Here is a 24,956-nt window from a genome sequence, read left to right on the forward strand (position 1 = left end):
ATTTACATTTCTATTCTTGGCAGACACCGTCTCACTGATAAGACTTACAAGAAAGCGCAGGTATCGCCTAAGTCAGTGTGATGAGTGAAAAGCGTGTGACTGCGCATGTACGCACAGTTCCCCACTCATGTCGGCCCCCCATGTAATCAAGCCAGCCAGTGACTTAGTGAAATTGCATTAGCTACACTTTCGTGGGTTTGATTAGAAAAGGTTTGATCTGAGATGTGCTCTGTCCCTGCCCGGATCTACAGCAGCGAAACGTGTAGTGCCTTCACTAACACCAGCCATCCCACAGGATCTATCCGTGCATGTGTGTGTGTGTGTGTGTGTTCAATGGCAAGTTAATGTGTGAGGTCATGCAATCAGGCTGAAAAGTCTGTTTGTGTGTGTGCGTGTATGTGCTTGTGTTTGTTTGTGTTTGACAGCAGAGGTTTTGCAATGAGGGTCAATGCTTGAAGAATATGGTTTGTGTAAAACAAACAGTCAACTTTGATTCAGCTACTGTGTGTGCATGCGTGCGTTTGTGTGTATGTGTGTTGAGGACATCAACGACAAAATCAATCGTGCTGCAGTATGACATAGGGCTGTGGCTGACCAGTTAACACGTGCAGCACTGCAAAAACACTCATGCTGTGAAGAAAACAGTACAAAGTATGAATGCCAATGCATTTGATTCAACATAGTGGTATGTAGTTGTAGTGGTAATAATAATAATAATAAACTAAATATACAGAACTGATAACAATTACATTAAATATAATAATAATAATAATAATAATAATAATAATAATAATAATAATAATAATAATAATAATAATAATAGTAATAATAATAATAATAATTTCCCAGAGATGGGTTGTGGCTGGAAGGGCATCCGCTGCGGAAAACATGTGCTGATAAGTTGGCGATTCAGTCCATTGTGGCGACCCCGGATTAATAAAGGGAAAAGATTAACAAAGATTAATAAAGCCGAAAATAAAATGAATGAATGAATAATAATGATAAAATAAATATATAGAAATAATAACAATGACATTAAATATAATAATAATAATAATAATAATAATAATAATAATAATAATAATAATAATTTTAATAATAATAATAATAATAATAATAAACTAAATATATAGAAATGCTAACAATTACATTACATATAATAACAATAATAATAATAAACTAAATGTATAAAATAATAAAATTTATATTTAACATAATATTAATATTAATAAGAATAAAGTAAATATATAAAATAACAACATATATATATATATATATATATATATATATATATATATATATATATATATACACATATATACATATATACATATATACATATATATATATACATATATACATATATACATATATATATATATATATATATATATATATATATATATATATATATATATATATATATATATATATATATATATATATATATATATATATATATATATATATATATAGGGAAGGTTTGGCAAAGGACCTCGAGGAATCGAACTCGGGTAGCCGTGAGCACCTTGGTGCCTCGTTGTTCCATCCCAAAGAGGGAAGAAATCACTTTCCCGAACTCTCACATTCAATCTGCCCAGTTGGTGGAATGAACTCCCTAACTACATCAGAACAGCCGAGTCACTTGCTGTCTTCAAGAAACGACTAAAAACACAACTGTTTAGTCTCCACTTTTCCTCCTAATCTGCAATTGCCTCTCTGGCTATACCACTAACTGAGCCCTCTTTCTCTCTCTCTCTCTCTCTATAAAAAAAAAAAAAAAAAAAAAAAAAAAATTGTGCTTCTTAGACTTTTACACGCCTGAAACTTGTCTATAGCGCTTGTTCACTGCTGCTCTTATAGTTGTGTAAATTGCTTCCTTGTCCTCATTTGTAAGTCGCTTTGGATAAAAGCGTCTGCTAAATGACTAAATGTAAATGTAAATGTAAATGTGTCGACGTACTAACCACTAGGCTATTGGCGCCAACTAACAATTATATTTAATATAATAATAATAATAATAATAATAATAATAATAATAATAATAATAATAATAATATTTGCTTTCAAAGTGCACTCGTTCTAGGGTCCTATGAAATCAGGGGTTTTAGTATTTTTCAAATTCCTTTTCTTAATTACTTTATTTATTTATTTATTTATTTATTTATTTATTTATTTATTTATTTGCCTTTTTATTTTCATTTTTTGCCTTTTAATTTTTCCTGGTCACTATAATTATTAATAACATACTTTCAAAAGCATGTCCAATAAAATGCAATCATGGACTTTACCAACAATTTACCAACAATTTACCATGAAATTTACCAACAGTTCATTAATAATTATAACAATTCTCTAAGAATATCGGACTTCAATTTCTGTTAAAATTATAACACAGAACAATAACCTTGCAATTATTGCTTACAAATATTGTATATTCAATACAATATTTGTAGGCAATAATTGCAAGGTTATTCTTCTATTCTATTCTTCTTGTTGGTAGTAGAAGACCTAAGAAGTAGATTTAGTATTTATAGTATTACTTTGAGCGTACAAAAAAAAAAAACAACAACAACCAAGGCCTTCCCAAAACACACATTCTTGAAAATACTAATAAAAACAGGCCTTTCTGTGTTTCTATAGGGTTTGGCCTCCACAAGTTGGTTATCAGTTGAATAGCAACAGACAGACAGGCTACACAAGTTCAAACCCAAACCAGCTGCCAGGTCTCCCAGAACACACCAGAATGAAGATCGACAGGTGTGTGCATGTGTGGCCAATCAGTGCTGTCAGCCAGAAAACCTCCAACTTGAAAAAAAGAACAGGCCAATTTTCAATAATTCATGACTTCCCAGTTGGCCTGGTTATAATTCCTCTGCCATGTCTTCATGTCTGATTGGCTTCTGATGAGGCTCCTCTATTATTAAAACTCATTTGAGGGGACAATATTCCAATATTTTGCAGCCAGGAGGGAGCAGAGACCACTAGCTCACAGTGTGTTGACAATGCACAGAGATGACAATTAAACAAATTAATAAATGAATACATAATTGTGTAGGATTAATTATTGATTGTGTCATAGCTGGCAATTCCCCTCGCTTTGGATACGGTGCCATTACACATACATTTTTAATAAATCCAGGTCGACAGCTCTAAATCCCTTCGGAAATAGAATCGATGCTCAAGAAAAGTTCGTTTAACAGATACAGGTTCAAATTCAACCTTAATTATATGCAAGTTACACACTTTGGCTTTAAATATTGACAATTAGTCGTGAATAGTAAGTTCTTACAATAATCAGTCTATAAAATTTGGTTTACTAAAGCAATTGCAGCACCATGCCAACATCTTTCAAGGTCAAAAACATGAGGAAATGAAGGTAGTAAAGTCAAGTTGTTGATTAGAATGACCACAATCTGTTCCTCCCTCAAAATAATGCTAAGTCTGGCCTGCGTCTAACAACCCTGATTACGGAGCCATCACTGCTGCTTCATTTGACTCCATTGCAGAAGCAAAAATAAAGTCAACCCCTCCACTTTCAATCACACACTCATGCCCATAATGACATCCTCTAATTTAGCCTGTCATGCTCTTCTGAAATACTCCTGCCACAGTTTCTTTCCTTCCAGTCTGGCTTTCATATGTCTAACTTCAATCGTACTATTTAATTTATTTCGCTGTGCATTCAAAATATGTATTTGTATTGGCAAAATCTATCAGCAATGAGAAATTTTGCAATGCAAGTTTGGTGGATGCCTGAGCAAAGAAAAGGTCGCTGGTGCACAGATGCTGCAGAGGCGAGTATCTATAAAGGAGTAATGATAATTTACATATACATATTTGCAATATCAAAAGATGAACTTAATTAGCATAGGGAAAAGTAAAGAATAAACTTAGTTTCCTCAAAATGTAAATAAATAGAAATTATTAATATTATCTGCAAAGGTGTAATGTGAATGGGATACTGAAAACGGAGTGCGGATCCAAATGCAGGGTTTATTAGTAGAATGGTCAGGTTAGCAATGGCCAACACAGGAACAAACAGATGTATACAGGCAATCCAGAGTCAAATGGCAGGCAGAAAGACAATGTAAACAAACAAACAAAACAAAGCAAAGATCGGTACACGGCAAGACAAGGCAAGGCAAGGAAAACACATCGTAATGTTCACAGTAATATTACATACATATACATATATACATATATACATACATATATACATATACATTTTATTTTATACATTATACATTATAAAAGTCTGTCACTATCATCTTGATCAATTAAATGTAGACCTGTCACATTTTTTGTGTGATATACTAATCAAAGAAATTGTTGCAATAAGCGATATTATCCTTTTGAGATCATTTCATGCCACTGATTATATAATGATTATATAACCACATAATAATGCAAATAGCCATAAACGTCCTATTAGGTAATCATCTATACTATGTTCAATCATCTATACTGACACCGGTGAGGTAGAACATTAACATCATTGTAAAAATGGCTTTAACATTATTTGTGAATTTGTAAATATCCACACACTGGCCACTTTATTAGGTACACCTTACTAGTAACAGGTTGGACCCTCGTTATCCCTGGTGAGCAACAATACTCAGGTAGGCCGTGCCGTTGACACAATGCTCAATTGGTACTAATGGGCCTAAAGTGTGCCAAGAGAATATACCCCACACCATTACACCACCACCACCAGCCTGAACCGTTGATACAAGGCAGGATAGATCCATGCTTTCATGTTGTTGATGGCAAATTCTGACCCTACAATCTAAATGTCACAGCAGAACTCGAGACCCATCATACCAGGCAACGTTTTTCCAATCGTCTATTGTCCAATTTTGGTGAACCTATGTGAATTGTAGCCTCAGTTTCCTGTTCTTAGCCCACAGAACTGATGCTCACTAGATATTCTCTTTTTTTCGGACCATTCTCTGTAAATCCAAGAGATGGTTGTGTATGAAAATCCCAGTAGATCAGCAGTTTCTGAAATTCTGCCATGTTCAAAGTCACCTAAATCACCTTTCTTTCCCAGTTTGAACTACAGCAGATCGTCTTAGTCACGTCTACATGCCTAAATACATTGAGTTGCTGCCAAGTGATTGGCTGATTATAAATTTGCTTTAGCGAGCAGTTGGACAGGTGTACCTAATAAAGTGGCCGGTGAGTCTATATTGACATCACCGAGGTAGACCAGAAATGTCACTGTAAAATGGCTTTAACGTTATTTGTGAATTTGTACATATATATATTGGAGCGGCAAAAATGATTGAGGTCATCTCCAAGTATTACACGATAAGTAGATATATATTGATTATTGTGACAGACCTGATTAAATGTGATCAATAAAAAAACTTTGCATCTGCGTGTTGTGAAAACAATGCTGATAGCATACAGTGAGAACCCTCTAAACCCGGACTACCCAAAAAACTAAAAATAAAGCATGAACGTTGTCAAATTTGCCACAATTAACCCAAAACGGCATCAATTCCATCTGTGTTGTCTGTCCCTTTATTTCTCTCTCTCTCTCCCACAGGCCACCTCTGTTGAATCCCATTGTGATTGAAGGACAGGAACATAAGATTTGAGATGGGTCTCTGCTGCCCTCTCAAGCTCCACTGATTTAGAATCAGAGAGCCAGTGATTGTGATTGTGTTTAAAAGGCTGTTCCACTCATCCAGACATCATCATCATCATCATCATCATCATCACCCTTGTTCTCTGTCCTCTCCTTCACCTTTTTCCTTGTCCTCCTCCCTCCTTCTCTCTTCCTATCTATCTCCCCCACCACTTCTCCTTCAATCACGGCGGTCCCAAATGAAAGGTAAACAAGCTTGTGACAGCCACAGTGATGACGGGCTCGTTGATTAAAATTAGCACAGGTTGTGAAACACACACGCACACATGCACGCACACTCTCTCAGACAAAGTCTATAATTATGTGTCTGCCCTCCGTCTGATAACAGCTACAACAATCTACCCTTAGACAAACCTGAGAACTTCAGAAATGCATATAAAAAGTTTTATCTGCGCTCTCCTTAAAATGCTTCAAATATGAATTCAAAGAGGACTTGTTTTTGTCGTTACAAACCAAATCATCAAAAAAAGATTGACTATTTACCCGTTTCTGATCCTAAAATCTTAGTTCGACTTGATAAAAGAGGAAAGCAACAGAAAAAGTCCATCTCTCCATCAATACCCATAGCTCCACTGATATGTTATTACCCTCCAAGTCCATTTCAGCCAATCACAGGCCAATCTCATCTCACCACTGCGGTAATTCAATAATGTGTCCGTGATGAGATCCACCTCAGGACTCCACTCATCACAGCCGGCCCCCCTAAGAAAAAAACAACACAATCACAGGCCGTAATGCTGTTTCACCTCTAATCAGCTTCTGCTATAAAATTACTGGGAAACAGATTGAACATGAAGCATCCGACTGGACCGCGTGCCAGCTGACTGCTGCTCCGCTCTCCGAATACGACTTGGTTTTGAGTGAATTTTAAGTATTTGACTTTATGATCTGTGACTCAAAGCCAGCACACAACAGTGGGGCATGCATCTTAAGATGGGTGATTTTCTTTTGGGCATTTAAGTTCTGCTCAGGTTGTATGATATAGACCAATTTAATGTGGTGATGTCACTGGCCCATGAACACTTCCTGCATGTTATTATCAAACTATTTCATAACTGCAACAAGTGGCAATTCAATCATAACAGCTATCATCACATTGTTTATCATTATGTGACTCTTTTGGGATTCTCAGAGCTATAGAACCACCTATAGGACCATTTTTTTCCGTTTAAATCCCTCAAAATGGTCTATAAAGCATAGCGTTACCTCATAATAGCCTGTAATACCTTATAATAGTACACTGTACAACCCAACAGTCAACTTTATCAAACGAAATGAGTGTAGTTAACTCAAAATTTACTGAAAGTTAATTCTACTCATTTGAAAAGAGTTTTGAACTCAGTGTTGAAGGTAATGAGTTAATTAAATACCTCATTACATCAGCTTAAATGGAGTACTCATAAAGATTAGTTTTTTTAACTTAAATGGTTTGAAGCAATCAGTTTCCTCAAACGGTTTGAGTTGCCTTAACTTATTGGGTTTTACAGTGCTCAAATTGCTTCATTTACTCAAATGAATTAAGTTCACAGTACTCATTAGGATTAGTTTTTGAACTTAAATGGTTTGTTGCAATCGGTTTCCTCAAATGAAAAGCAGCCATGCTGCTGTTGTAGATGGTGTATTCTGGGAAATTTTCATACCCCTTGGGTTTGACTGTGACAAATCTCAGTTTTCAAGGGCTATCTAGCCCTTCCCCTTAGCCCTACGCCTTCCATCTAAAGAGAATTGGGACACTGCTCCCCCTTCACGTGAACGCGCAAAACGAGGGGTAGGGGTAAGGGGAAGGTCTAAAGGGGTAGAATTGGGATTGGGCCAAAGTAATAATTAGTCATTTTTAGTAATTTAAGTAAAATAATCAGTATTAATAAGTAATTAATAGTATTTTTTATAAAATATCAATTAAATGTTATAATACACCATTTAAGGTCCCAATTACAGCATCACAGAATGTTTGATATCGCCAATTAGTTCTCCTAACAGACCTTTGCTCTATATATTAAGAGAGACAAACTAGACAAACATAAGATCTTACTCCAAATTGCTTATGTTAACTGAATTTGTATACCTGAAAGGACTTTTGGAAGAACTTGCCTCTTTTGTTTTGGTTTTAAAGTACTTAAAGGAGATTAATATATAATAAGATTACTTTGTTTACAAGTACTATATTAATATATTGCCAATGTTGGGTTGCAACTGGAAGGCCATCCGCTGCGTAAAACACTTGCTGGATAAGTTGGCTGTTCATTCCACTGTGGTGACCCCTGATGAATAAAGATACTAAGCCGAAAAGAAAATGAATGAATGATCATTAATATATATGGTAATTCCATTTAAACCACAGTTTTAATCCAATATTTAGATTTAATGCATCAATGCATAATTGTTCACACAAGTATCACAATAATTATATTCCACAGTTCTAATAGTTCGACAGACAGATAGATGAACACATTTCAGAAAGGACAACATGGTAAATTAGTGAATGAAAGCCAACATGCTTTCCAACAACTGACTAAGATGGAATGAGGATGTCCTAATGGCTCAAACAGCACTCCAGCACACACACCAGCACTGGACACTGATTGGCATGAAGTGTGTATTGCAGTGTTCTGCTGACGCTCCACAGCTGGCGGTCCGGCATAAGCGCCCGCTCTTATTTGTTTGGATTCAATTTGGAGTGCCGGATGAGGAGCCAAGGGAACAGATAAAATGAAAGAAACAAAAGGAAAGCCACAACAGTATTAAGGAGTAATTTAATTGCTCATTTCTTCATTGCATGAGCCTGCCGTCTTAGCTTCCTCAGGTCGTGATGTTCAAGCATCTGTGGCTATAAAGAATCATGCCCGATCTATTGGTTATCTGTTCATTTTAGATAATCAGGTGTTTAAGAAATGATCAAGGATGTGGTCTCGGATTCATATACACAAAAGATGATATTTTAGCGACTTCCTTGCACACGTTGGCAGACACACACGCCATCTTGCTTAAAGAGCCATTTAGAAGCTTCAGTCTCATGTGGCGTCTGGAGTGTCCTATCTTCTCTGAGTCTCTGGGCTCCATCAGGCCTCATTTAACATAGATCATCAAGCTCAGCATACACACAGACACACACAAGACAGAAAACAGACAGACACAAACACACACACACACACACTCTAAAGATCAGGCACAATGTTAACAGTCTGTGACATACATTAACAGTGCCATTTCCCCAAGTTAATACACGTAAAATTTTCTTAAAGGAACAGCTCTTCCAAATAGACTAACATTGGACAGCACTTGTAGAATCCTTGCATGTTTTGAAGCACAATCTGAGAAACACAGGCTTTGCTACTATTTGAAAAAGCAAATGTCCAAATTACTTTATTCTGTTATTTCTATGAGGATACCTTTTTATGTGGTTGAAAGGTATAGCCAATGGTTATCAATAGCCGTTTCCACCCAAATGCGCTAAATAAATGTATGCGCAAAACTGGAATATCACATAAAAGACGTGCGAATAAAGCAACGTTTCCATCCAACGAGTCAAAGAGAACTAAATCGTCACTTCCTGATTAACTGGCGACAAATATCAACAGTACAAATGGAATTTGCTGTGGTAGGAGAAGCTGCATGAATCTTTTCTTTATTTAATAAATGACTTGCACCTTAGAAGAAAATGCAAAACGCATGGTGGAGTTTTAAGGAATGAGACGTGGAGCACAGATGCTCTTGACCATTCTGGAGGTAATAAATAATATAATAACACTAATACTGAAATGGTTACAGTGGAATGACTAAAACAACATTTCAGATCTTTTACAATGTGGCCAGCGACTTGGTTTGTCCATTCACACATTTTTATCATCACATGATCTCTTCTAACAAAACCACATGACCTTTTTTTAATGCACATACTGCAATTTGTTCAGTAAAAGTGTTTCCATCGTAGTTTATGCACATTTTATCTTATCGAACAAAATCATACTCAGTTATGCTCATATATTTTCCAAAAAGCGCATCAAAATAGGTGGATGGAAACATAGCTAATGAGAGGTCATGTATAAGAATAGCTCAAACATCCTAACACCCAGGGCATTCAAATTGTAACTGAAATAAATTTGGATTTCTTCAGCCAATGAAAAATAAACCAGTCTCTACATAGATGATCTAAAATCGACACTAACGTAGCTTTAAATTAATCCACAAAGATGACAAATACAATTCTAAAAACAAATATTACTTATAAATTATACATTCTTCCCTTAGTACACATCAGCAATGAGATGCTTAAGTTCACAACGTTTTGAGTGATGTGTGTATGTTGGGAAGTGTGGCATGCACAGTTTTTATGTTAGTTTTTTTATTTCTTTTTACTGTTTGCTGAAAATGACAGATCATTTCAACCTTATTTGTTGGCTGTGGATTAAACATTCAATTTTAGACTGTAAAGTTTAGACTATTTCCTGTTTGTCCACACTACTTATTAAAAATAAGCTAAAAAAAACACAATTCTAGAAGTTTTTTTTGTGGAAACGTAATTGTTTTAAGCTCAATCCACTTAAATTTAAGTTAACTTAATTCCTTCATGTTGTGTCAACACAAATCGATTGTGTGGAACCCTGTATTTTTTATAAAGCATGTTAAGCTATGTTCAAACAGAAGGAGAACAGTTTTATAATCTAGAACCTTAATTTCTATTGTGCTGAAGTAAGTAAATCATATACAGTTGAAGTCATAATTAGTAGATCTCCTGTGAATTTTTAAAAAATCATTCCCAAAGGATGTTTAATAGAGCAATGCATTTTTCACAGTATTTCCTATAATATTTTTTGTTCTGGAGAAAGTCTTATTTGTTTTATTTCAGGTGGAATAAAAGCAGTTTTAATTTTTTACAACCATTAAGGTTAACATTATTAAAGTTATTATTATGACTTCATATTAATATATGCTGTAGTACCTGGGGGTGGGCAAATAATCAGGTATTTTTTCCTCTAAACTTCAGTCTGTTCCTCAAACAAAGCTATGATAGGGCTTTAAATTAGTTGGAATATAGCTTAGAAATTACAGTATATGAACCACTTCCATAAACCTTCATCATTGCATGGTAAAGACCAATCCCATTGTTTTTCAAGACCTCTCATTTGGCATTCACTGAAGTAAAACTCCCTTAGAAAATGGCTATATAAAAACCATCACAACAATCAGCCTCATTGTCTTGGTGTGTTTAATTTGGATTTTGCATCAAAAAAAAAAAAAAAAACTTCTTGACCTTTTCTTGTCCTTCTTATTCCTCTTGTCTGTCTTGTCCATCAAACAAGCTTTGATTGTGTGTCAAACAGTGAAGTCCCTCTTCAACAATCACACCTAACAATGCTCCCTGTAGCGTCTGTCTGTCTCCCTCATCTTTTTTTCTCTCCGGTGGCTCTCAGTAGGAATGCCTGATTGCATACCGTCTTTGGTGCTCTAAAACAGACGCTAAGAAATGCCATTGCTGAATACAGAGGATATGGGGCTAATCAACATCTATAAAAAATAAAAGGTCAAGAGGAAGCGAAAAAAAAGAGCATGAAAGAAAGCAAGAACAAAGCAATGAAACAAAAAGGTCAAGGCCACCAATATCTGACAGATCAGATCATGATGCATGCAAAAAAAAGTACACCGCAAACACAATTACAGATTATTTTGTTTATTTGAATTACGGCCTTTTAAATCATATGAAAAACACTCATATCCAATTTTTCTCTTAATTTAGAATTTTTATGTTTTTGTAACTTCACAAATAGGCTATGTTTGAACTAAAATCCTCACAATGGTTAGTAAATACATTCATATGTGCCACCATTGGTATTTAATAGCAATTATAGCATTGTGTATTTATTACTCGCTATTTTTTTTTACCAAATGTTGAAGTATCTGTCTAGCATCAACACGTCACATTTAATAAATCCTTCCTTTCAACAGGCATTCATATTCATGGTTATTATTTATATTTTTACAACAGTTCTGTCTGGTTCTCGAATCTGGTTGGCTGATAGCCATGCGGTATTCTGCAAAAACAACGCTGGTACAGCCTCTTCATTCTTGTGTATTACTTCACCCACACAGAGTGACAGCAGATCAATAAACTCACTACAGTTTGACAAATATTGCAGCTGTTGGACAACATAATGTACTTGTGAGACTTTTTTAGGTGAGAATGTAGTTGTTTAGAACAAAAACAGTTGACGTTTTGCCATAAGATGGCGACAGAGACCTCATAATATGTCCTAAGGAGAGAAAAACTCAAACTACAGCTGAACAAATCATTATAAAACAGGTGAGTGACATTCTAAGTCAAACTCTGTCTTTTGTTTGCTGGTAATGTTTGCTTTGCTTTGGCTTTTATGAGAGAATTATTGTGATCTCCGGATTGTTACAGAGAAATACTGGAAAATCTATGTAGACTGATGGCATTTCATGACGTTCAGCTTTGTAATCTTAAAATGTCAGCAAAAATGACCTGTTTTGTCATAACTTTAGACATTACGCTACGGAATCATTCAAATACTAGCTCTAAAGTGATGTTGGTGAATTAGCAATGGTGTCTGCTGTTTTGACCGTCAGCTGCAGATGTTAATGAATGGCGGAAGAAAAAAGTTCTTCATAAAAGTATTTTGAGAATCTCCATGTTTGATTTTCCTTTTTATATACACTATTATGCCATCGAGCTGTTGTATAAACACAATATCACACTCGTAGCAGTGTGATGTGGCTGTATATCGTCACTCGAGTGGCCTTGAGCCATCGCACACCTCCCACCAGTGCCGATATACAGCCATATCACACTGCTACTCGTATGATATTGCTCATTCATGGTTTTTATGAAATGTATGGGAAGTCACGATACAAAGTGTCTAATCTGAACATCTCAGTTAACCAGGGAAAGAAGGAATTAAAAAGACTGATGGACGGACAGACAGAAGACAAAATAATAAAGAAGAAAAGAAAATCCATTAAACCATGCGAGTGTGTATGAAGATAAAAATACATATTTATCACTTTCCACTGCTTTACTTATCGCAAAATCCACTTTCTGACTAATACAGTTTAATCTCATTTCAAGTTTGAAAACAACAAACAGAACTGAGAAGTGAACTCGAGAACTATTGATGGGCTTGGTGGAAAAGAACCTTGCTACTCTTGAACTTGGTGGAACGATTAAATTTGAAATGAAATCTTACTTTGAAAAGAACTTGCTAGCCTTGGATAAATCTGAACAATTTATCTGCAGAGGTGCAAAGATTTATGTAAAACACCAGTGTGTATAAATGCAAATCCAGATTTTTAGTCTCCATTAGTATGTGTGAAACTTAAATCAGCACAAAGTTTGAAAGGTCTCATAGAAGCAGCTCTTCTGTGATGGAGAGCAAGCCATCTTTTATCTGGTAGTGCCTGCAAACCTAGAGACTTTTTGAGGGAAACGCCACTAAAAAGGGAGCCTGACACCATCCACAACTTTCGTTAGTGTAGAGAAATCTGACAAAGCTTATACACACTCACACACACACTTTCACACACGCCCCCATATACACCTCCTCACTCCACTGGTGAGGGATTTTTCCATTTGCACCTCTCCTACCCCTATTGTGCTTCACAAATCAGAGCGACAGACAACAACTCTCCTCCGCCCACAGCCCCGCCACTCACAGTGATCCACCTCTCTCTGGGGAACACCGACATCATGCATAAACAAGACCTTCCCTTTATCCTCTCGCTGTAAGCCTAGAGGAGAAAACTCAATTTGTATACGTGTGTTCGGGAAAAAGAAGAATCTCCCTGCTTTGTGATAATCCCTGGACAACACGCAATGAGCTTTTCCTCGCTCTTCTCCTCGATTTCTGCTTTGTTCGGTTTGCAGGTTTGTGGATTATAGACATGTGAGGGAAGGGTTAAAGAAAGGCACGCACACATATATCTATAACAACACAATATGCTTTATATATAGTATTGTTACTTTTTGATCTAACATATGTCAAATAGAAAACAATGCGACCTTTAGGTCTTATGTTTCACAACATCCAAAACTGCATCATATTGGACAGAATTATCAAAAGTCATTAGAACATTTGATAAAGATTATATTCCATCAAGTTTGTAAATTTCCCACTGTAAATATATCAAAACTAAATTTTGATTTAGGAATGTGCCTTGCCAAGAACTTATTTTGGACCACTTTAAAAAGTGATTTTATCAATATTTAGATTGATGTTTTTAGCCCTCAGATTCCAGATCCCTTAAATATATATTTATCTTAGACAAATATTGTCCAATTCTAACAAACCATGTATTAATGGAAAGCGTATTTAATCATTTGACATATACAGTATACAGCGAGGAAAATAAGTATTGAACACATCACCATTTTTCTCAGAAAACATTTATCTAAAGATGCCGTTGACTTGTAATTTTTCCCAGATGTTCATAACAGCTAAATAAACCCATATATGCAAAGAAAACAAAACGAATTAGTTTACAAATTAAGCTATGTGTAATCAAATGAAATGACACAGGGAAAAAGTATTGAACACATGAAGAAAGGGAGGTAAAGAAAGGCAGTGAAAGCCCAGACAGCAGCTGAAATCTCTCAGAAATTATTCAGCAACCCTCTCCCCATTCGTCATTGTAAATTAATATTAGCTGCTTCAGTCCAACATCTACATTATCAGAATGATGAAGATGAAACCAGAGTGAACATTTCAGCAAGACAATGATCCAAAATGCAGCCATTGAAACTCAAATACTTAGAAAATACAAATACAAAGAAAATCAAGCTCTAGAATAGCCCAGCCAATCACCTGACTTGAATCTAATATAACTTGAGGAGTTGTACAACTGGGACTTGTGGAGCTGCGCATCGATGGATTTGCTCTTCAGTGTTTGTACTTCCAGCAGTGAAATTTAAACCACACAGAACTGAACTAAACTGAACTCTGAAAACTGGACTGACACAGTTTCAATTTACTTGAACTTCTATGTTAAGCTGCTTTTGGCACAATCTACATTGTAAAAGTGCAATAGAAATAAGCATGAATTGAACTAAATCTAAAATACAAATTAAAGATCAGATTTGATAGACGAGACCCACAGAACCATCAAGATTTTACACTTTGTTGAAGTCTGTGAAAAACTCACACCTGAGCAAATCATGTGACTTCATTATAAAAATGAAAGGCTGCCATCACCGAAAAGCCTTTTATATAAAATATTTAATATATATCAGTAGTTTTGTACTTTCTCCATGTGTCATTTCATTGTTATTACACATCTCAAATTTTTCAGATTTAATTTGTTTTTTTATGTTTGTATTGTTTAGGTTTTGACCAAAATCCAGCTCAATTCCATGTCAACAGCTTCTTTAGAAATATTATTCCAAGGAAAAACCATGACATGCTCAATACCTAATTTTCCCGCGGTATCTCAGTTTAAAAAATGTACACTTATGACTGGCTTTGTGGCCCAGGGTCAAACACTTTTGTCAAACATAGATTCTAATGTGTTGTTTAAGTGAGCAAATACATTTTGGTCTGGTCTAAAAAATTGTGAAAAAAGTGGGTAGAGAAAGAGGTCAGAGGAACCCTCATGCGCATATTAGTTTCTCAAGTTCAGCCTTCAATATGGTCCAGTCCCATTCCCGCTCACTTTTTCTATTATTTTCCACTTGTTCTCCATTATACCAATCTAAAACATTACAGAACAACTGGTAAGTGTGGGAAGTTATTAAGAGCCTTTGTACATAAGCTAGATATTCAGATTCAAGTTCAGGTTGAAACATGCTCCAATCACATTCCCTCTCCAATCATAATTTCCCTCTCAGGTTTTAAATGTATCATGTGGACTGAGTTATTAAGAACCTGATTTCTGATTTTATAATTGTAATTGTAATTAAAATGGTCATTGCTCATTGAGTGAAGCATCAATCATTGTTGTTAATAAATCTGTCAGCACGCTAAGCATGAACACTACACTTCTGCACAGCGGTAACCTCAAAACATTAATTGAAATTCTTCTAAATAATTGAAGATTAAACTTGAACAAGTCTTAAACTTTACGAAAGTCAACTTAACATTCACTTACTGTCAACAGTTTTCACTTATAATGCAAACTCTCAAGCAAAACATGCAACTAAACACCCACTAACCAGTTAGTTAAAAAATATTAATGTAGTCACAAAACAATTAGGATAACTTCATATGTTACAAATTTAAGTGTATGGAACAAGAAACAAAGGATTGTTTTATCTATTTTTAAGTTATTGTAAACTATTTTTGAGAGTGGCACAAACATGAGTGATGCAAGTTGAGTGTGACATGCTCCTTATGTAATAATCAATAATCAACAACAAAAAAAAATTGAAAAATAAACAAAGTAGCAAACCTAAATAAATTTCTCTTCTTTACTATACCTAGGGATACATTGCAAATGCATCAACAAATAATTCCCTTCTTGTATGACAAGTTTAGTCTGCAACATGCTCCAATTCTTGTCCCAAAACAATTAGATTCACTTAATAGTTTACTAATTTAAGCATAGAGAACTACAAAAAAAGTGTTATTACATCTATTTAAGTAATTTGAAAATCTTTTTTTTTTTGAAGGTGGCACAAATATGAGTGATGCAAGTTGAGTGTGCCATGCTCCTTTTTCCTGCTCATTTTAAATCATAATCAGCAAAAAAAATTATAATAATATTGAAAAAAACAAAGTAACAAACCTAAATTTGATTTGAATTCTCCACTCTTTCATTACCATACCAAGGGATACATTGCAAATGCATCAACAAATAATAACCTTCTTGTACGACGAGTTCAGTCTGCAACATGCTCCAATTCCTGCTCACATTTTTAAAAACATCCCACTCATTCTCCATGATGAACTTAAATGAGACTAGTATAGTTATATATATATATATATAATGAGACTAACATGGAAAAGCAAAAACAAAAAATTAACATCAGAAAGAGAATGACTATGAATGAATTCGTAAATAGATCGCAGCCGAACAATCCATATAGTACAAATGCAGTATGAATGCAATCTCTATACAGTAAAAAAAAAAAATCTACCCAAAATAAAAATAATTTTAAGCTGAATCAAATGAACCCTATTAGTCCATTTAACTTATATTATGTTAAACTGACTTAAAACAGCTTGCGTAACTTATAAAATCAAGTTAGAACATGATCAACTTAGTTTAATAAGTTACAATAACCTAAAAACATATGCTTTCAAGACTAATTGATTTGACAAAAAATATTACAGTGTATGTACTAATGAATTCAGTCATAATTGAAAGTAGTAGAGAGGTATACCCTTTCAAATAAAGTTTGTATTGGTGCTGGGAAAGTTCATATTCATATCCTCTTTATTATTTCAACTCTGTCTAAACTAAAACATTCTAAAAGATTATACAAAAGCCCAAGAATAAAATAAAGAAAGAGTTCACCTATAAGTGCCACAAGTACAAATTCACCCAGCAACATACCCTGGTCCAATTCCCCATTCACTTCATCCAAACTTTTCCTTCATTCTCTACCATACCTGTCTGAAAATATGCAAAACCAAGCGAGAAAAGAAAGAAGAGAGCGCTGAAGCAGTAATGAACTCTTCAGAAGGAAGTTGAGGATTAATTGATCTGTAGGAGTCGTGCTGGAGGAGAGAAAGCTATAATTAAGGTACAGAGGCTCTGAATGCGGTTTTCTAATGACTGCTGCAAACACACACACACACACACACACACACACACACACACACACACACACACACACACACACACACACACACACACACACACACACACACACACACACACACACACACACACACACACACATGCAATACCGCTTGCAAAACTCTGACAAAGCTGTTTGCTTTAAGAGTGTAGAAGCACTGCTTTATTTACAGCAGATTTTACTGTTTTATATTACTGTCATCCAGTGCAATGCTTAGATAAAAAACGTGGATGAAATTCTCATGCACTTTTGACCCTACTGAAAAAAGCTGCACTAGAAAAGCTACCTGTAAACATCTCTAGCATTCAGCCTTGCACAGTGACTGGATTGTGTCAGGAAAATTAAATGCCTGTGTGACATACTGTGTGTCAGTGGTTTTAAAAGGCAATCGAGGCTGTCCTGAGAAGTCATTACACTAACTGCAGGATCTGCTTATTTATGGATCATTTAATAACTTTTAAATGTTTTTTTACAACCGTTCCGTGGGGTGAGGCCATCTTCCAGATGTAATGTTTTAGTCTTGAATGTCTGCACGACTCCAAACTTAATTAAAATACGAAACATTCTCGTGTCGGCTTCAATACATATTGTCATTTTTCTAATTTATTCCCTAAGAAATCCATGAATGGTCCCCTCTACCCACGTAATGAAACAATGACTTTCAACTCTCTCCTCCCTCCTCCACCGAGTCGACTTATTCCGTCTGTTAAATTATTTCATCCCTTCAATCTCCGCTCATTCCTTTCGCGGGCGACAGACACAGTGCTTGTATTGTGACGGCACAAATGAACAGTGGAAATTTCATCTCCTATTTGGTGGTGCGAGGTGTTCCAATCAAATATTCTACACATTTCACATCTTGGGAGAGACACCAAGAAAGTCTCAGAAGCCGTTGACTTCCTTATCTCATGTTAATCTGCTCATTGATTTCGCTCTTCTTAGGATGTGATTGGCAGCTTACAATCAATTGAAAGCGCCTGGTAAGATGTGATGTAGAGGGAAAAAAAAATGTTAGAAAGTAGCCACACCACATGAACGCTGAAAAACGAAGCAAATAAGAATTTACATGTTTGCCACTCTTTACTTGCACTGATGCCGAGTTCAGACTGCATGATTTTTAAAGTAGTAACATCACAGATGTTTTCACACTGCATGACAACCGGGGGTCGTGTTTAGTTTGCTGCTTTTTTTACACTGCAAGATGGATCGGCGACAGGGGGTTTCATACTGTATGACTTTACAATAGGAAGAATCGCAGACAACTTAGTCTTGGTCTCTCACAATCAAACACATGTGAGAAGTGACATGGAAAGGTGGTATATTATTTATTAACTACATAATGAGAAAGAAGCCTTTAATAGGGTAGAAAATGCAGTTATTTTGCTCAACTTCTCCTCAACTTTTTTCTCAGATATTGCTCAGATGACACGACAAACAGACACGGGTGCTCCTGACAAATTTCCACTAGTCATTGCTCCATTTCTTGGGTCCAAATAGACTGAGAAGAAGCACTTTTAACTACTTCACCAGCCTCCTGCTGGCCTGCAGATACCCATACCAGGGGATGCTGCTCTCTCATTGGCTGTAGGTAATCACTGATGTTATTTTCAATCAGAACACAATCACATGGCATGACTTGAATCACCGACAGGTCCAGATATTTAGAATGCCAAATATCTGATGGGTGTCGCAGACTCATCTGCGATTCCCTCAGATCCCGTCTTTTATTGTTCATACTGTGTGATTTTTACTCATGGGAACGAGCACCAATTTGCCTGTAATTTCCGGCATTTGTCTATGATTTCTCAAAACCTGTTGGCGAGTCAAAATCGGGGCTAAAATAATGCATTTGTCATGAATTGAAAATAAACAAATGAAGAGAAGAATGTACTGTATATGTAGCAACAATTACATGTTTAACATGACAAGATGGAGCAAATAAACACTGAAAATAACTAAATGTATTAACAAAATAAGCTGTATAATAATTCAACAGTTAAACATTTGCAAAATAAAAAATCTAAAATAATAAATAAATAAATAATAAAACAACTACATTAAACACTTGAATAAATAATAATAATATAATAATAGTATTAATAATAATAATAATAATAATAATATTTAAAACTAAATAAACAAAAAATAAACCACAAATTAAATAAACCACAAAAGAAATTAACAAAAAAATAATAAATCTGTAAAATGAGCAAACCGCAATTACAGATTACACAAAACAGCAAAATAAATTAACCAAAATTTAAACAAAATAAATAATCAAAATAAATAATATGTCAAAGTAATAAACTGCAAAAATTTGATTTGATAATTAATTATACGGCAAAATAATAAACAGTTATTAAAACCTAAAGAAAACTAACATAAAAAACAAAGATCAATGGGCTGATGGGTTGCAGCTGGAATGGCATCCGCTGCCTAAAACATATGCTGGATGAGCTGGAGGTTCATTCCGCTGTGGTGACCCCAGATTAATAAACAGACTGAGTCGAAAAGAAAATGAATAAATGAACTAGAAATTACATAAAAACAACAACAACAAGTAAATCTAAACTCAAAACACAATCAAACAAACTCAGTGTGAACTATTGAACCACATAAACACTGACAAATGGAGAGCGGATCCTGCATTTTACCTCCCTTGTTTCAAACTTAGAATTTGCGGTGAAGGAGTATGAAACTTATTTTTGTCAAGCCCAAAAAAAAGGCCTGTCTGTCGTTCTGAATGGTGTGAGAAGCATCTGCCTCTCACCTCTATCCCTCTATGTGTCCTTCACTTCTCTTTTTTTAACACCTTGTGCTCCCTCTCGATCATTTCACAGAGTGTGTGTCTCACAGGAATTGCTTGAGGGAGAAAAAAAACGAAAAGGAAACAGAAAAACAAGAAGCGACACACAACTGTCAAGCAGCGCTGATTGAAACTGCAAGGTCATTTTAAAGAGTGAAAGAAAGAGACGCTCTCTGGCATGTATGTGTGTGTGTGCATCACTGAGACTCAGAACAAAAAAGCTCTAACAGGTAGATGATACATAGCTAAGTGACTCCTCAACCTGATGAATTCAGGGTCTCCTCTCCATCATTGCTTCATTGACTCCTTCCATCCCAATCAAACCAGACCTGCCCTCCCCCCTGGACCCTTCATTCGTCCCATTTCTTACCTTGCAGCTCTCCACTTTTGCTGTAGAGCTCCCTCCGCTGCTCCCGTAGGTATGCGCTCATGCTAATGGCGTGGGATGAAGACTCAAACCTGCAAAGCGAAGTTATTAAAGGTCAAAGATCACACAGGAAAGCAGGCAAAAAGTCACAGTAGTTTTCATGTTAGTATAAGACTCCAGGTGATTAAAGGATCATGAAACACTAAAACACATTTTTTGAGATGTTGACAGTCATGAGTCCCACGCTGCTAAAAACACTATTAGGACACAAAAAAAGTGAAAACTGGTTGTTTTTGCATTATTTCAAGCAAATTTGTTCTACCGGTTTGAAAAGAAATTTTGGAGCTACGCCACGTCGATTAGATCCTTGTGTAGATCCTGTCTTTCATCATTAATTCAAGAGATAGACTTGGTTCGAACCAATCAGCACGGTCTATTGTGTATGAGGTGCAACTTCATTAACATGCATGATAGCTTCATTTTTACCTGTTACAATGTATAGACAGCAGAGAGATGCCACGTTGGGATTACAGTGGTCTGCTTACACGCGACAAAGTTTGTAAGGAACATTTTTACCCGAAAGCTTTCCGCATCTGGAAATGGTGAAAACCAGATTTGCCAGTCCTCTCCTTTTAAAAAAGACACGGTTCCAGTTTGTGTTGATTGTCCCATCTCGGTAAGTGTGTGATCAATGTTCTTGGTTTGTGTATAGACAATCACTACCTAGCCCCTCATCCCACGCCTTTGTATGCTTTCACCCACTGGAGGGGGTAGGTGGGTCTAAGACCAGCGTGATCAGCTGCAAGTCGGATGGCTGCCCTCATCGGACTATATCCACATCCCCTATTTGCAATGTTATGTCTATGCGATTATGTGCTTGACTGCTGGGGCTATTTTTTCTCCCTGATCTCAAACTGCCCTAATTCAAGGGCAAGATGAAAGGAAGTTGTTTTTTTTTTTTCGCCTCTCTCTCCTGAAATGTATCTTACTTCCTTTTTCTAAATGCTACCTCTGTCTTCCCCTAAAATGTGATGTTTGGGTATGGTCAGGGGGGTCCAATTTCACTACATGACAGTGTATTTGACTACATGGAAGTGTATGTGACAAATAAAGGCCTTTGATTGACTGATTGATTGATTGATGTTTCTTCAGAGGCAAAGTTTGTTAGTATTGTCAGCAGTACTCTTTCAGTTTTTAAAGACAGACCTTAGTCAAAACGATTTAGTTACTAAGTTTACAGTGTGCTAATATCACTACAATATTGTGGACTGAAAGATTGGCTGTAAATGCTGCTCTCCGAATGTAAACATGTATATACGTTAATCAAACTATTACCGTAGTGTAGGATTTTCGCCGCATTTTGTGACAGGATAGTCTATACACACACGGCTTTCTGACGCTACCTACCGAGTGCATCTAAGATACCGAGAAACGCAGTGGTTTTTTTTCTCTACTTTACACAGTTTTATTTGCCTCTAATACAAAACCTAAGACTATCAATGACAGCCTTTCCAGCCACTTGGTTTATGAATGAGCTCAATAGGTGGAGAGAAGGAGGTGTTTAGCAGCTGTTTGAACAATCTGATCGAATGCGTTTGCCATTAGGCATTTAACCCAACCCACTCAAGTGGCTCGTCAACTGTAACCCTTCCTATTTAATTCCTACATGAAGAAACCTACTTGAAAAGAGACTGTTTGGGTCTGAGAGGTTTCTTCTTGGCGAAAAATGCTCCGAAATCTCCACCGGTGCTGGCGTAGGACAGCTGGGCAGAAGGTTCTGCTGCGCTACGGGTGTTTTTGACATCCAGGTAGTCCATTAGCAGGACCTGTGAGAGCAGAAGAGCATGTTTTGTTCAGTCTTATTTTACAGCACACAACCATATTCACTGACTTTCTGACACTTAAAGTAGGTGTTCCACTACATGCACTTATGATAAACAGTTTATTAGTACACTTTCTGCCAGCCCTGGATTTTGTAAACAGAAACTAACAGGGCTAGAATCGAAATGGGACACCAAGGTCAACTAATCCAAGGGGGGTTTTATCACAGTGATTCACCTGAGAAAAGGCTGTAAAATGAAAGGCAGCTCTATATACAGTGCACAGTGAGCACTCCCTCTTTGAAAATATATGTATAAACATTTGAAGTCAGAATTATTATTTCCCCAATTTCTGTTTAACGGAGAGAAGATTTAACACATTTCTAAACATAATAGCTTTGATAACTCATTTCTAATAACTGATTTATTTAATCTGTGCCATGATGACAGTACATAATATTTAACTAGATATTTTTAAGACACTTCTATACAGCTTAAATTGACAATTAAAGGCTTAACTAGGTTAATTAGGTTAGGTTCTATCTATCCATCCATCCATCCATCCATCCATCCATCCATCCATCCATCCATCCATCTATAAACAGACATGCAAAAAAAAACATGATACAAAGAAAAAATATATAACTGAACCATTTAGAAACATTTCCTGTTATTAATGTTGTAAACAGTTGAACTGCTTTATATATTTCTAAAGCATGGTATTCGTTTAGTTAAGTTAAGAAGAATAACATTTATTTGTAGCAAAAAGTCACTGTTGATCACTAATCATGCATCTTTTATTAAATAAAGCATTCATTTCATAAAAAAAAAGATCAATTCAGATTTATTTATAGCACTTACACAACAAAATCATTGCTCAAACCGAAATTTAATATTATCTTTGACAGTCCTACACGCCAGTTTAAAACACTCCATAAAATATGAGGTTAAGTACGTCCCTGGTCTAGTATGACTTAACTGGATCAGTCTGAATGAATCTGTTTCTAGGTTTGTCTCAGGCCCATCTTTCCAGGCTGTCTGTGTTCAAACTTCAAACGCCTGCCGTGTCCGCCAGCGAAATCCCATTAACTCTGATTAAAACTGCACATCCGAGTTCATGAATATCCCATTCAACACTATCCATAACCATTAAGAGAGGTTCAAACAGCTGCAAGAGGAGTGAAAGAGAAGTTCAAGTAAACTTTTCCACAAATTAGCAGGCCGTTTTTTCCAATAGCTTCATAATTTAGCGAAGCAATTTACTTGCTCCATTTCTAAATCCCAGCTGCAAAACAGTCCAGAGTGGAGATGGAATTAGGAAAGGACAGATGGAACTACATCTGACTGATAATAGCATAATTAAGAAGAGATAAGAAGGGAACAGTCTATGAGAGGAAGGGAAAGCCTCATCAACAGCCATTCCTCAGCCCTGAGACAAGTCCAATCCGGCCGGCCTGTTACAATCCTGTCAGATTATTAATTACTAATGCCCATCTGATCCGGTGATGGAGCGGGTCTCGCATGTAGACCCCCGACTTAATTAAATGCCAACGTTTGCCTGATGAAGGAGCCCGGACCCACTTCAGTGACCTCGGAGAAGGGAACAAGCAACTTTTAAGGCAATTAACCATGGAGGATGGATGGAAACGGTGGGAGATGGAGAGAAAGAGAGATATCTTGACGAAAACAGTAAACACAGGAAGGGAGACAGATGGAGAGAGATGTACAAGAGAGATTAGGATGTGATCAGTCAGCAGATTCATCTTGGTAAAGCAAATGAACGGGTCAATTTTTAGTAGCAGTACATTTTTTTAAAGATATGAATAGTAGTTTATTTACTTTACGCGTTATTATGCATTTAATGTGCCATAACAGAAATTTGTCTTTGGCACTAGCATAAAAAAGATGAATGTATATAATAAACAGATTATTTTAAAAAGAACAGAAGGTTAGGGAATAGATGGAAGCAGAAGTAAGAAAATAAATAAAGTCCAAGCAAATGCAAATGCTTTTGTCTTTTTGCATTTTGTTTAATACTATTCACTTTATTCCTCGCGTACGAGCCATTCAGATACATAAATTTTTAGATGTTGAAAACAGCTCGTTGTGCTGCTTGATGTTGCAAACATATATGACTCTGCTTTGTTTGTATAATCATGCAAACACTTGTTTGTAGAGCAAGTAGTTTGACAGTTTCCTGCGGTTTATTATTCCTAGTCATTTCTCCCATAGGCAGCTGAAGGTCAATAGCTGTAATAATAGTATTAATAATAATATTAATAATAATAATAATAATAATAATAATAATAACAACAACAACAACAACGCAAAGATTTCTTCAAAACATCTTTTTTGAGAGGTATTTTATGCCAAATATACCATGTTATGCAGAAGTAAACCAAATTATTTATATAATATATACACTATAATTATACACTATTTATTTAATTATTTATTATAATGAAGCAGGGCGTCACGGTGGCGTAGTGGGTAGCACGATCACCTCACAGCAAGAAGGTCGTGGAGTTTGCATGTTCTTCCCGTGTTCGCGTGGGTTT

At 35.9% G+C, this 24,956-nt stretch overlaps 1 protein-coding gene across 1 annotated transcript in view; it reads right to left on the reverse strand.

Annotated features, from left to right (window-relative positions):
- exoc4 (exocyst complex component 4) overlaps positions 1–24,956 on the reverse strand; it is a 197,312-nt gene that overhangs the window by 127,448 nt on the left and 44,908 nt on the right. Inside the window, exons 8-9 of the mRNA XM_056455755.1 lie at positions 22,259–22,404; positions 20,582–20,670 (exon numbers count right to left, since the gene is read on the reverse strand). Of these exons, the coding sequence (XP_056311730.1) occupies positions 20,582–20,670; positions 22,259–22,404 (235 nt within the window). The remainder of the gene's footprint in view (positions 1–20,581; positions 20,671–22,258; positions 22,405–24,956) is intronic.

Source organism: Danio aesculapii, chromosome 4 (genome assembly GCF_903798145.1).
Source record: "Danio aesculapii chromosome 4, fDanAes4.1, whole genome shotgun sequence".
Classification (NCBI taxonomy): Eukaryota; Metazoa; Chordata; class Actinopteri; order Cypriniformes; family Danionidae; genus Danio; species Danio aesculapii.